Source organism: Plodia interpunctella, chromosome 11 (genome assembly GCF_027563975.2).
Source record: "Plodia interpunctella isolate USDA-ARS_2022_Savannah chromosome 11, ilPloInte3.2, whole genome shotgun sequence".
Taxonomy (NCBI): domain Eukaryota; kingdom Metazoa; phylum Arthropoda; class Insecta; order Lepidoptera; family Pyralidae; genus Plodia; species Plodia interpunctella.
The window spans coordinates 781,980-798,047 of NC_071304.1; the positions used below are offsets into that span (position 1 = coordinate 781,980).

Sequence of the window (16,068 nt, forward strand, 5' to 3'; positions counted from 1 at the left end):
CTTTAGATGTGGAATAAAGCCATACCATTATTGTAAATTACGCTAACTAATTTCATCGTAATTATCTGATCTATGTCCGTATCTATCTAAAATCTGTTCGTGTCAGTTATTCAAGATTTTAACACTTTCACTGGCATTCGACCACAATGGAGTTTAATTGTAGTTATGCTTACATAGTTGAGTGGTCCTTGTGGTGTCAATCAAATGCTAAGGAAAACATAGTAAATGTTGCAATTTTAATATTGATGCATTGTGTTTGGGCATGTAAGAAAAATGTCCGTAGCATATAGGAACGCCCTCCTCAGAAACAATGTAGTACATTCTTTTTTTTATATAATTTCCATTTTAATACGAGTTAGTATTCTGTGTATATATGTGCATTATAATGCAAAATGTCTGAAATTTATGTCATTCGTGTATCAATTAATCAAACGGCCTTGCACGTCCTTGCTTACCGTTTATACAGATGTAGTCATGTCACTGATATCGTAGATATTCTTAATTTGTTATGCAATTTTTTGTGCTTTCAGTACAATTCTCTCAAAAGGTGATTTGGAATAGAACAAATCAATCAACAAAAGACAAAAGTGTTTGTTTGAAAATTTTCTTGGAACGACATCGTCGCTTCGTGACGTATTTGGTTTTCCTCTCTTTCGGTAGCTTCCTTGAGGTTGTCCCACTTTTGTCGAGGACGGCCAGGAGGTCTTTTGTCAGTGATTTTGCCTAACACTCCGAAAGGCTTATATTGTCTTGGTGTATACACAACATATCTAATCCCACCTCGAGAATAATAATATAGATCTTTATGTGTCTAAATCCTAGTGCAGTAGTTCACAATATCAGATCAAGTCGTTTGTCATCGTCTATTAAAAGTCGGCCTTCATTTTGTTTATATAGTTTTTTTACACTTCGAAGAAGCTCGCCTCTTCGATCCTTATTGTACAGAGTTTTTTGTGCACATCATTATTTTATTGCTGTTAAATATTTAGTCCTACGTCATACTAAATGTATGGCGCCTATATGGTAATCATAATTGGTTTTTATGCAATGTTATATCGTGAAATTATGTTTTGCTTTGCTGAAGTTTCTGCACTAACCACATCTGTCACATCAAGTTTCCCTTCTATTGTCGTTCTTGTTTGAATTCGTTAGGATATACGTACCCTACGTACGTACATCCTAACTAGTTATCTTTAGTATATCCTTAGAAAGTATCATCAATCTTAGGTAATTTTTTTATTACGAATAATGAAAATCAAAATGACGTAACAATATATATTTATTTGGTCACGCATAAACGTGAAGTGCTTACCAAAAATATTGCCGACCTCTACCAGGTCAAAGAACTCGGTTATTTACAACCACCTCAAAAGGAAAACCGATCTAGACCAAACCGCATTGAAGCGGTTTCTCCATTCACACACATATGAAAAAAATACGACCCAATATGCTTTCATATCCATAAAATTATTATGTTGAATTTGTTGAAGAAATGCCGATGTTGTTGCGTATAACATTTTTATTGCCAAGTAATGCTGCTTAAAATATTTCTCTCTATGATACCTAAGTTTAACGACGGTAGAAGCCCTCTTTACGACTACGTAGGTTACATTCCTAATAATTTAATGACAGGTTTCTTCTGTTAAGATGTAATAAATAATTCTCACTAGGACACGAATGTAAAATGAAAAATTACATTTTATGTGGTGCCTTGCTTCGAAATGCCAAAGTTGTGAGTCAGGTTTGCAGAATGCAAACGATGACTTTTCTGACCCCATACTTTACCGTGAATTGACTTTTGAGTGTTCCAGAAATCTACAATGCACTTGAAATTGCATTGTGTTTTTGACGATCAATCTGATTTTTTGATATGTTTGATTTTCAGGGTTAGACGGCTCAGTTGACTTAATTGTTCTCTTTAATTCTTATAATTCAATATTAACATTCATTGGACAGGTCTGTATCGTATTTGAATCAGGCTTGTTATTGTTTAGTACAAAGTTTAATAGTTAATTTACCATTGCAATGTTATTTGGTACGATCAAACACCCACCAGAAAATGCTTTTAGAATACAAACATCGCCTCGTTCACCAAGTTCTTTGGCTCATTACGAATTCAACGCTATCTATTCAGAATCGATATCCAAATGTGGGGCGGCGATTTCTTTCCAATGGACAAATAGACCAAAATTACTTGTATTATCCCTTCAACAGATGTTGGCCAGCCTTCTTAGGCGACACTTGAATAAGAGACCAAACTGGGCGCTAAGTGAATGTTTGCACGCTAAATAATATGGCTAAGGCTTTGCCTACACGATTTTTATTCCTACTAATTTGAAACATAACTGTTTTTGTACGAATCTTCGGGTGTCTAATATACATTCTATGTTTTTCTGATTGTCTAAATTCTTTGTGAGTCCTATAATTTAGGATCGGTTCAACCATAACAAGCTTTGTTTTGTCACACCAAAGTTTTGATAGAAATTGTTTCTTCCCAGTCTCTTTTCCTCAAGGTAGTCTGAAAGAGACTGCACTAGCGATAAAGCCGCCTAATGCATATCTTTCTAGCATTATTGTTATTCTACTAAGTACTAAATAACATCTAGTGGAAATGATGTGTGCAAGTCTTAAACTAACGCTTGCTTTCAAAACTTTAGCCAACTAATGTAGATCCATATATAGACACGAATTGTTACTGCCGAATATGGTTGGACCCTCGTGGAAACCATGCCGCTTGACTTTGTGCGCCTTTCACGCGTGGTCCAATTGTTGCAACATGTTTTAAAGGATTACTAACATGTGTTGAAGTTACAATGTTTTTTTATATGATATTATTAGTGACTAGAACTTGCGCGCGGCTTCGATAAATTTTCCACGATTAAAGGTACCCTATGTCCTTTTCTGTACTTCAAAGTAAATTTCAAGAAGATTGGTTAAGCAGATAAAGCGTTTTTTGTTTTGTTATGTACAAACAAATATGTAATATTAGTTAGGGTATTTAATCGCTTTGTCAGGATTTCAGGGATTTATTATTGCTAGGCGAAAAGTGGATCTTTTGAATTCGTCGAAGTTCTGAATTGTGACTGTAATTTGCACATATTTCTCGACAGATTATATCAAGGACTCATGGGATAAAGTCGAATTCGAATCGTAGTATTACTATTCTTTTCTACTCTATTTGTTCTATCTCTTTCAAAGATGTGACTTATTTTCGAAAATTTAAATCAAGGTACAGTTTAAAGTCGTAATAACATGTTGATATCAAATTAATGAAATAATTGTGTATACACACGTATGCACATTATAGATCGGGGTCGAATTGCAAATTAATTGAAACGATGCCCTCTGTATCTCAGCTGATAGCTTATCAGCTTTGAAGTCGCCGGCGCGTCGTTAGAATCGTTGTAAACATTTATATGATCATCGATATTATTGGCTTTAGTTTCTTGTCATTTTACTTGGGGTTTTTCTAATGAGGATGATAAGAATTATCGTCAATCAATCTGACACGTAACATTAGCTCAAAATGGAATATTATTCATCAGCTGATTCTTGAAATTTTCTGTACTTCTTGCAATTTTATTTGGTCTAGTCTATCGTGTCTGTGCACGTAGACAAGTAGGAGCAGTTTCTTAAGAAATTGAAACGAGAACGATTTAATTTTGTCTTAAATAGTCATTTGTTATTTCGTGTCTATGTAAATTATTTCGATAGTTCCTAATTTTCATTTGGTTCACAATATATTTATCTTTATATGTCACAGACTTCAGAATTGAAATCATACAATTACGAATCTACAAAATTCCTTAATATACCACATTTTCATGTCAACATTTACGAGCGCGCGTCAATTAGTGGCATGCAATAATCTATTAATTAGTTATTTGCGCATATTTATAGCCAGCCTAGCATTCTCAGCTTGACCTGGTTCGCAATTCAAGCTAAATCGCAGTTTTGCGTCTCCAAGACCTTTTACATTATTCAGGTCAATTTGCGATAGCTAGACATTTAATGAAGTAACGACTATCGAAAAATTAGAAAATATGCATTCATAAAAGCCTTTTTGCAGAAATATGTATCGAGATCATAAGACATTGAATCTTGCAAATATAGGTGAAAATCAACGAGAACAAAACCTGACCTCAAGACCTGGGGGTTACTGCGAAACAAAACACACGTTTTATTTTTTTTTATAAGATGCTTACAGAGACGCAGCTCGTAAACGTGCTACGTGTTTATATGTTTCGCCGTAGGCCTTCTGATATCATTCACCATACTAAGACCATGAGTCATTGATTTAAAATGAAATTTCCATTACTGCTAGATTCCGTACTTCGAATGAAGTCCCTGGACGCGGCTCTACAGTTGCTGCCAAATACAATTTTATTGATAATTCTTATTGCCGCGGGATTTCTTTCGTCGCATGAGCTCTTTATTGCTGTAGTAGGTTGGTGAAATTTGGGATCGGTATATCTTCTGTATGTAACCCGAAAAATGGAATAAAAAGCTATATTCCATTTTTCGGGTGGGAGTTAACGAAGGAACAAGACGATATATGGCAACACGGCTTCATTACTAATATTTATGACAACAAGAGTTAAGACAACAGATCACCCATTCGAGGCAGACTAAGTAGCGTATATCAAGAGTAACGACGATCTCCAAGACATGCAAAAAGACGATATCCGGGTCCGGTCATTTGGCACACTCAAGCGCAAAGTGAATCACAACACAATCATGCGCGTATGGAAATGTATTATTGTAAACGTTCTTAATTGATTAGCTTTTGCATTCAAGAAGTTCTTCAATTTAAGATTAAGCTAGACTAAATCTACATACATGTTTTAAAAATACATTGTATTCAAACTTTCAAGATTTAAGATGTATTCGCTTCCTCAGATAATTTTTTAATGATGATTTCTGTTTCTATTTATCATTTCATTCGATGCTACTCTTAATTTCTGTATTTGTTGTTATTTTATTATTAACTGATGATTCATATTTTTGGATCACAACAATCGATACTATTGACAATTAGGTTGCTTCTTAAAAACTGTCCCACGATACCAATCATCTTTACAAGCTCATTGACGGCGCATCTTGACATTATAACACAGCTTGATGGTTCATTATTGATGTTGCTGTCAATGATGTGACGAAATTTGGACGAAATTCTAATTTGAATGACCATTTCAACAATTTTCAGCCCTATTACTTTGACATACGACATGTAGTATTCCATTGATGTTCATTTAAGAATGTCATGGTTTGTATAGTTTATGGGATGTTTGTTTTATGGTTGGGTGTGAGGGGATTCATTGACAGGCTTGTCTCGAGTTCTTTCAATGAAATAAATATTTGATACTAATCATACTGATATATTAGCGGACTTATGTATTACGGCAGATCCATAGGCGGTATTATCGCTAGTGCAATCTCTTCCAGGCTGAGGAAGAAACCGGGAAAACAATCAGATATATGAGAGAGAATTGTACTGATATATGTGATGAAATCTAATACATAAGGCACTAAGATACTTCCTGGAATATGATATACAAGTTCACTGTCCCCAGCACAGTTGACATTCTTGACGAATAGTTGAGTCGTTGTAGTAATATCTTTACTAGTGCGGATCGTCCCCAATTGCTTATATTAAAAGTCTATTTAATTAATAAATATATTAGGACAAATCACACAGATTGAGCTAGCCCAAAAGTAAGTTCGAGACTTGTGTTATGGGATACTAACTCAACGATACTATATTTTTATAACATATACATATATAGATAAACATCCAAGACCCGGGCCAATCAGAAAAAGATCATTTTCCATCATGACCCGACCGGGGATCGAACCCGGGACCTCTCGGTTCAGTGGCAAGAGCTTTACCACTGCGCCACCGAGGTCGTCAAAAGAGGTCGCTATTTATTGGTTTGTAATAACCTTTCAGGATCTATCTATTCTAATAAGGTCTAATAATTTAATTTTCCTTTCACAGACATACTCCGGCCTCTTCTGCGTGGTGGTCAACCCTTACAAGAAGCTGCCCATCTACACTGAGAAGATCATGGAGAGGTATAAAGGCATCAAGAGACACGAGGTTCCCCCACACGTGTTCGCCATCACAGACACAGCATATCGCTCTATGTTACAAGGTAATTAACTTTCCAATACACTTTTCTGAATGAAAGGGATTAAATTTATTTGCATCTCGCTACTCTACTATCTCGTTTGGTTTATTTTGAATATTTGGTCTACGTTTTCAAACTGATTGTAATGTTCTTCTTTTAAGAGCATAGTTCTTATAGATTTCATTGCGTAAGTAACTCACCTTTCTATTTCGTAAAAATAGGTATTATCATGAATTTTAGACACGTTCTGAGTTACTGTTTCGTCAACTTGATCAGGAACGAATTCATCAGCATTATAGCCATTTAATGTTACTTCTGATATTGCTGGTATTGTAATCTTGCAGTCAAGCAGGTCAACATTGTTTCTAGTGCACTATAGGATCTATTGATTTGCGATGCAATTCGTGCTTGACTGAAAGTCGTGCGATATCAATAGATGGGAATTATAACTGCTGGATACCTACACTATGTCCTATTTAAAGTTGGTCTATTGTTTCTTTTATTAGATATTGTAGGACTTGAAGCTTCACCCTAAAATTTTTATTGTATTGTTTTGCTATTTCGATTCCAAAAGAAGAAGGAGCAGGTTAATAAATTGTAAACGTATCGAAGGAACGGACTTCAAACAGATACTATAGCTAAAGACAAATAAATAACAAACTACACGCCCCGAGCCGTACCCACTTCACGATAACGGACCGGTTTTGAGCACTTTTGAGCCATTTGTCTAATTGTTTTGTAGACCTGAGGTGATACCCAAACGAGCTCACCAAATGTGTTTCATTGTTGTTATTCATTTTTTTACTTTGTGATGATTTGAATGAACTAAAATGACCATAATTTTATTTTTGTTTTTATAAATGGTCTCAGATGCGCTAATAAGGATGCACTACTACTAAAATGATAAACAGTTACCTGATGCCCCCTACAATGTTGCGCAGGCTCATTACCTTCCAACTTATTGGACTTCTTTCAAATAGACCCTATCTTTAAAATGTGGTCGTCCAAATCAAAAAGGACATTATGGCAGTAAAATCAAAATCAAATCATTTATTCAGGAATTAGGCCTTCATAGGCACTTTTTCACGTCATATTCTAAATTAAATGATGTTTAACAAAGCATTTCGGAACGACCACTGCGGAGAAGAAATGACGAAAGAAACTCATTCAAACAGTGTTGGTCCCTATTATGCCAGAAGGGCTTACCATTTTTTAAATATAAATTTATGTATATTTTTTTATCAGTAATATAACAATGTAAGTACACAGTAAAGTACATGGTCAAAAGGTATACTGAAACATATTATGATTGTGATCAGGTGCTGATGAAAGGAATATATATTAACCAAACAAAAAAAAACCTTACACTTAGGCCACTATTTCAGTTTTTTTGTACTCGTACAACGGCAATAAAGACCTAGGTGTCAACCGCCCACCCCAAAATACGGCCCCTTTTGATTTGTACGACCAAATATTTTGTTTATGAACTTTTACTTGGCGAGACATTTATTGAAATAAGCTGAATTAAAGGCAGTAAAAATTTCTTCCATCTTAAAAAATGTACGACTGATGGAGTCTCGGCAAACAATAGATCCTAACCTTCTACTTTACACTCGTGTAATGGCATGGTGCACCCCAGTGGGAGTGCAGTGTGTACCACTCACATTACAAGCGACGAGCACGTCTACCATTATGAATGCCGAACGCCGAATAGTAAACAAGTGACTCGATCGCTACGAGCGGAGAAATGAATGGAGGTTGTCGTGAAGACTTGTTTTCTTCTCGATTCTGAACATGTATAGCCATTTGGACCTTGTATATATGTATATAAGACACAATATTTATATATTACGTATTCCACTTTTGCGTTTATAAATCTGTGCTGCAAGTGGAATGCAATATTGCATTGCTGTTGATAGTAGGGTAGTTGCCTGTTTATAGAATAAAATGAATTCACATAATGAAACACGATAATCAAATTTCACTTTAATTGATCCATTTTATTTATAGTAACATTAGTATTTTTTGTTCTCATAAAAGTATAATTAAAACACTTTTTGACTCCAACATTTGTCATTGTCCACTGTCATACAAGCCTTTTTATTTTTTAGGTTTTGACATATGGGAAAAAGTAGATCCAATTTGTCTTGTTAGCTAGTAGCTCTATGATTCGAGACTGGTGATTGCATGGATTAAGTAAGTACTTCGCGGAGTACCTACTAAATCCATTGTCATCTATCACTATGTTGATCAGCACGTGGCTGCAACTTCCATTTGGTTTTGCATTATTGGTACGATGCACTAATTACTGCGTGTGCATGCGATGCTCATTTGTACGACAGGATATGTTTGTTGACAACGGGGAGGGAACGAAAGGTTTGATGGATTGACAATTATAATGTTGGTTTAGTTGCAACTTCGTGCGTGATTGACACCATGGATAAGGAATACACGTGTTTTTGATCGATTTTATCGCTTTATTTTAAGAGGAAGCTCCCCTGCACTCTAGTGCCACCATCACATCACATTTATCAATTTCCTTTAATTAATAACGAAAATGAATAAAAAACCACATAAGATTAGGCTACACTAGATTATAATGTGAATTTTCCATTATACAAAATGTGGTCACAATTTACGATAAGGATTTGGTTTTTAGTAAATTTGGCATCTGTCTTCGATAGAAACGATTATACTTTCTAATAAAATTAATTTCATAATGTGTGATAGGTTCGTAAATTGTTCTCAATTAACCAAGAAAAATTGACGAAAATATTTTTTTTTTATGGGGCGGTAGTGTGCGGTTTGGTGCAGCCTTAATTAGACCGCCATTTATTTCAAATTTGAAAGTTAGAATTTAGAAATGCCGATCCCAAGTAGAAACTGGTTAAAAACAATCGCACCTCTGACTGAATTTAAAATTATTTCCAGACCGAGAAGACCAGTCGATCCTCTGCACAGGAGAATCGGGCGCTGGTAAGACAGAGAACACGAAGAAGGTGATACAGTACCTGGCGTACGTCGCCGCCTCCAAACCGAAGGGATCTGGAGCGGTAAGCGTCACCTTAATGCTCTTGCTGTTTGCGATTTAAAAAAAAGAAAATATAGTTATGAAAATGTAACTATATTTTGTTTTTGTTTTTTACAAGACTGAAATATATTTTTTGTTGATAGTTACGACTTTTTTGTTCGCAAAATGTATTTATGTAGAAATTTCTTGTATGATTGTGTGCGTTAGTGAAAAATGCGAGAATGTAAGATTTTGATCATTGTTATTTAGTAGCAAGACGACGTAAAATAGAGATTGTAACATATATGTATATGTGTATAGTCTGATTTTAGTAGATAGGAGTGCGAGTTGCGTGTAGTAAAATAAAATTGGAAATGGAATGGTGGCGTTTAAAGTTGTTGTAAAATTGCCTTTGCCACGGCCTTTTTTTCAGTAGATATTAGGTACTTTCTATATTAGGTTAAGGGGACATGGATGTGGGTTAATAGAAAATACTATGCATAGTCTTCGGAGTATTAGCTCCTTATTCGTAAAAAAATATATACCAATACGAAAATATTTCCAAGACAAAGTGTTACCATATATTTCCTTATCTTAATAATACATTTTCGTAATATTTTATCGAATTTAAACGATCGTGGTGATATGTTGAAAGTAAAAAAAATGTAGGTTAACGTTATGCAGCATTTAACACTTCATTTTTCGAAAAAATACACTCGTTCAGACTTTTTTGGTGACCGATTAAGACATAAAAACATGTTAACGAAATAAAATGCATTTTTATTCCACTTTTTATTTAATGGAGATGAAGTGATAAGATCGCCGCTGTCTATAGCTATTTTGACTCCATTTTGGTTTTTTGTGCCAATAATATAAACAGTTACTGTGTAATTTAAGTAATTTTTATCGAAATAAAGTATTAAAATATTGTTTACATATTTCATTGGGTGGTTCAATAGTAGAGATTTTTCTAAAATTCTTCGAAAAAGTATTTCTCCATATACTAATAAATTTTTGTTTATATTAAGTAAATAGAAACAGTAAAATTATTAATTTTTAGTTCTGTTTTCCCTATATATGTCTTGCAATGATTCACCGGGATCGTTACGTGAACCAAGTATAGATTTTCAATCGATAGAGTGTATAAATGAGTGTATAAATGCGCTGTTAGTAACTCTTTATAAAATTTGAATAAACAAAGAGACAATGAATAATTTCCTGTAGCTATATTAGCAACAGCTTACAGATTAGCGGATTACACATTCAATGTAGCTGGTTAAATGTGCTGATAATTAGAAAGATGTTAAGTGATGATTAGACGTGTTTTCGGTTACGAAAAACTAGCTTGTCTAAAAGCAATTCGGTTATTTTAAAAGTGTCATTTTATTCTTAAATTGCCATTAAATTGCCACAGTCTTAAATTGAAATCTCCTTTAATTGATACATCGAAATGAAAAACTTTACTTGCTTCTCTTAAAATAAACGCATTAGTCACACGTTTAACTAGCTTTCTTGCCTTACATCACATAGTGATTAGACATACAAACTGCCCATACAGAACCCATCAATTACCACACCTCGTAACTCGTAACCTATAACACTAATTACCCAGTGTTCCCATGTAAAGCGTGAAAAACGCAGCTGGCAACACTTCGCAATCCATTAGGCAGCTAGTGAACTTTATTAGTGTATAATCTACGTGTAAAATGGTAATTGAATTGTTTTACCTTTTGTGTGTATTAGTCATGTGTAGGGTAAGTAGGGTATAATATACAAGTACATGTAGAAATTATTACCTGGGGCTATATGATCACATTATGTCTATATGATTAATTTAATTTTTTTTTTTTCATAAAAAAATGACTTATTTACTGGGAAATGTTATAATTACCAGAGTCGTCAAGGATGATATGCGTGCCAATGGTCTTGATAACTAGTGATGCCGACGAACGTGCGAAGTGAGACGAAAAGTAGGAAAGCCCTGGGTTCCTACGCTCGAGGGCTGAGGAAGAAACGGGGAAAACGCTCAGATGAGAGAGAGTTTCAAATTATCAGTGCCAGAGCCCTGTGCTAAGTAATGGTTGTTAGAGGAACTACTTTACCATGAGCGCGCGTAATACAATTTGCATACAAACATATTTTAATTAGGGTCTAGTAAGGTCTTGAAAAAAACAGATTTTGACGAACTTATTTTTGTCGTTTTATGTTAAAAACTTGAAAAGTGCGAAAGGATTATGTGTTACGCAAGTCTTGTTAATATAATGTGTGAAGTACATATATTTTGACGACCTCGGTGGCGCAGTGGTAAAGTTCTTGCCACTGAACCGAGAGGTCCCGGGTTCGATCCCCGGTCGGGTCATGATGGAAAACGATCTTTTTCTGATTGGCCCGGGTCTTGGATGTTTATCTATATATGTATTTGTTATAAAATATAGTATCGTTGAGTTAGTATCCCATAACACAAGTCTTGAACTTACTTTGGGGCTAGCTCAATCTGTGTGATTTGTCCTAATATATTTATTTATATTTATTTATTTATTTATATTTATCTTGCTTTAAGTACCCAAAAAAAAGGCAGTTATACAAACCGCCATAGCAAACAAATGGGATTGCTATGGCAAATGTCTGTGCTGTTGAGATAACTTAAGTCATATTTATTATTATATTTTTATTATCAGCGCTCTCATATGTATTGGTTCGACTACCGCATTCGGGTAAGGACAGTGTGATAGCAAGCTAGATAGATACTTTTAGAATCGTTAAAGAAAATACCACCATTGTAGTACTAACATTTATAAAGAAAGTCTTAACTTCCAAGTTACACCACACCCACGTGTATATCGATACACCCATAAAGTGATATATCTATAACGTTATAGAGATATCAAATCGATCGGTGAAGTTTGCTAGTTTCGAATACCCATAATGAGCTGTATGTTTTTGTAAAATTAATATATTAGATATATGTTTTAAGATTTCGATTAAAACATATTTATGCTAGTTTTCATTTCTGGGAAAATTTGAGGCGTGAGTGACAGATCACTAATATCCATCAGAATTTATATCTTTAAATTATGCTGCGTGTGTGGCTATAGGCACTTATTAGTCATAGTAATTAAGTGAGCTACGAAGTAATTCTGCGTGCGAGAGGTGTGTTAGATTTTTAGCGCTTATTTGGAATTGAATGCGCCATTAACCGTACGAGCGCCATCTGGCGTGATGACTCATCGACAGGCTTCATACATATATCGCCTTAAGAGTGCTTATTTATTGCCAGTATGAAATTTTATGCAGAAATGTTGTTTTTTTTTTTTTAATTTAATTTGTTTATACAGGGTGTAACAATACACCTTATATACACCAAGTGGTAAAATAAAAGTGAAAGACATTTAAAGTTTTAGTAGTATTTAAAGCTTTTGGGATATTAACTTGAAATTTCACAAATAGGAGCTTCCTATGGTACCGTACCTCACCATTTCGTATAGAAAATGTACATTCTGTATAGAAAATGTTTTTTTTTTGTAGGTAATTTAGATATGTTATGATTCTTATTGTGTGGCTAGATGGTGGCAATTGTAGACCTAGTATGCTGAGTTGTGTAAGGAGTTTTTGAGTTATGTTGATTTGGTATTCGTCTTTAGATTTTGTATTTTTTTCTGCACAAGGCAAAAATATGTTGTTTCTGTGATTTTACTGTATATTACATATTGGTATAGTACCCAGATATACATTATTTTTTGTAAATCACGGGATATAATTGGACCCTGTAAAAAGTATTGCAGTTTCAGCCAGATATAGTATAATTTATATGAATTACTTGGTTATCCAAAACAATTATATATTTAATAATAAAAATTAGCAAAAGAAAATTAAAGGATAAAATTATCTTGCTAAAACTGTTTCAGTTGTTGAAAGCATCAGCACCTAGTAGGTATATATGGGTGGAATGATGTGTAACACTAGATTGTATGAAATAATTTTAGATATTACGCCCATCAAATCTAATAGTGTTCCCTTATTTTGGGCGTCAGAGGTCTTGTCCCTCCATATTCAATATCACAGTATATCTTTTCCAATCAATTAGGTTGTTTTATACTACTTTTGATTTTCTCTCTCTCTCTTATATACATCTTTCCTGAACATTGCATGTTGAAAGACTGTATATGATACATTCTGGAATTTTATACATATTAACACATATTCATATACGCAAATAAAAATAAAAAATATTGATCGACCTATCAAATTGCGGTATCATTATCGTCGCGTCACAATGTCGCACTGTGATTGGTTGATTTCGTCTCACGGCACTAAAGTCTTCGATGAGAGAGAAATTAGTTCATTTATTCCATGCATACTTGTGCAGTTTTACATTAGTTAGTAAAAAAAATGTTTGTATAGTGAGTAGGTATGAGTATTCGTTGTAATAAACGTATCCAGTTATCTATCCAACCCACTCATGTAAATGTTTTGTTCCCCGCTCCGCCGGTGACCACCGCAGGGCCCATCGCCGCAGTTGATTATAGTAAGTGAAGCAATGGGGCAACGCTTGTATATTATTTTGTATGGGTGCTACTGTATATGGCACTACTGGTACATTCTCATCACTGAATGAGCGTTTTCTGGACTGTTTTCTACGCCAGAGTGCGCTAGTGAAACGTCAAGTTCATACAGTTGGTACAACTGTCAATTTGACAACTGAACATTGACCAATGGCAGCACAAATGTGGGCTTACGCCGGGCAAAAATACTTGTATATGCCAGGTACAACACATTTACGCCAGCAACCTGGCGTAAATGTGTACGTGTTTGTGCTAGAGATGACAACACAAAATTGAACCAGCCTAGGTGTTGAAACCTAGTGTGTTCGGTGTTCAGAAAACCCACATTGATCCAATCAGGAGTAAAATTATTAGTAAAACATATTAAGAACTATTTTAATGCTGTAATTCATGATGATAATGTACTAGTGTAGTTCTTTTTGAGTAATTTGGTATATTTTCGCGAGGTGCCTTGCATGCTTGCACGATTTGGTATGAAATGGGATTGCGCATCTATCGTAATTAATTTACAATTACATGTCTAAGAATATTTTTATTATATCTATTTTTCTTATATTAATTGGATGTTCTTTTAATGTTGTATAATTGAAAAATATTACTCAACGCAAATACTAAACTTATATTTTTTCCTTATTTGTTTTATATTTGGTACACTATTACTGAACTATCCGCATGTTCCGCATGGTGCCTATACCTATATATATTTGCGTATAACTTCATTAAATATGTCTTTATTTACTTCTATTTATTTATAATAAGCCCACACCCTTTTCACATTTCAGGACTTGTTATGAATTTTAATAATATACGCACACCGTAAAATGTCAATTGCAATTGAGTTTTCGTGCACATTACGTAGTGAGCGAATAACATAGCTGGGTGAATTTCACGAGCGTTTTCAACGCCGCCGTGGGCTGTCATTTGTGTTTATTAAATTGTGCCATACACAGTAATCAATTTAATTATCCTATTTTATAAATAAGTAAAGTACTGGTACTATATTAATTTTATAAATGTTTAATAAAAAAAAAGATTATTTATTTAAAAAAAATGTGCGACACTAATGCAACGCTACACGCCGCGTTCAAACAGTCATGAAATTCTCCCAGCTCTGCTATATTACAAAACACAGTGTTATTCATATGTCATAGTTGACGACCTTGGTGGCGCAGTGGTCTTGCCACTGAACCGAGAGATCCTGGGTTCGATCCTCGGTTGGGTCATGATGGAAAATGATATTTTTCTGATTGATCCGGGTCTTGGATATTTATCTATATGTGTATTTGTTATAAAATATAGTATCGTTGTGTTAGTATCTCATAACACAAGTCTCGAACTTACTTTGGGGCTAGCTCAATCTGTGTGACTTGTCCTAATATATTTATTTATTATTTATCTATCTTAATGTAAAAAAAATATGTAAAAACGAGATCTCGTATTATTTCAATTAAATCAAGATAGTATTTTCAATTTATCAATTACTGATACTCGTAACAATTAATATCTATGCAAAATAAAGCTTTCATTCATTGATAATTATTAATATCATGTCGAGCACACCGGTTAACCTGATACGCTAGATATCTCACATTTAATCCGTTTTATCATTAATGCATAACATATCCAGGAAAATAAGTATTAGACCAATGACTAAAAAGGAAAAATGAGACTTTATGACACAACCAATACATTTTTCCTAGTAGTATTACAAATCATAATTAATATTTATTTTAAATTGCTAGCTCTTTGAGTAGTATTTTAAATATACTTAATAAAGTGTTTTGGTGAATACTTATATAAACTGACGTTCCTTTGTATTTGTGCTATTCCGGCCTCCGGTCAATACATTTCTGTGTATAACTTCGTTGTGTTGTATGTCTTGCTAAATGTCACGTAACGTCTATAAAATGTTGTAGACTAAATATAATCCGCGTCTGAGCTGTTTGTTTAAAAAGTTATTATGTTTCAAAGTCCTTATTACAAACCTTTAGGTTATTGCCTCAAAAATAATAAATAAATAAAGTAATAAATATATTTGACTCTGTGGCGCAGTGCCAAAGTGCTTGCCTCTGAACCGTGAGGTCCCGGTTCGATACTCGGTCGGATCACGATGGAAAATGATCTTTTTTTGATTGGCCCGGGTCTTGGGTGTTTATCTATATATGTATTTGTTATAAAATATAGTATCGTTGAGTTAATATCCCATAACAAAAGTCTCGAACTTACTTTGGGGCTAGCTCAATCTGTGTGATTTGTCCTAATATATTTATTTAATGCCTAAATTACTATCAATTTTATCATATTTCTCAGAAGCGGACTATAATGGTTTGAAATGTTAATAGTATATGTAGACGTCATACTTGTC

The 16,068-nt window shown here is 34.2% G+C and overlaps 1 protein-coding gene across 3 annotated transcripts in view; it reads left to right on the forward strand.

Annotated features, from left to right (window-relative positions):
- The window catches only part of zip (zipper), a 69,565-nt gene that overhangs the window by 32,024 nt on the left and 21,473 nt on the right, over positions 1-16,068 (forward strand). For 2 of the 3 annotated variants that reach the window (XM_053751456.2, XM_053751454.1), the window contains exons 2-4: positions 5,999-6,155; positions 9,063-9,184; positions 13,643-13,666. In XM_053751456.2, coding sequence (XP_053607431.1) covers positions 5,999-6,155; positions 9,063-9,184; positions 13,643-13,666 — 303 coding nt within the window. The remainder of the gene's footprint in view (positions 1-5,998; positions 6,156-9,062; positions 9,185-13,642; positions 13,667-16,068) is intronic. The other variant, XM_053751455.1, reaches the window with a different exon arrangement.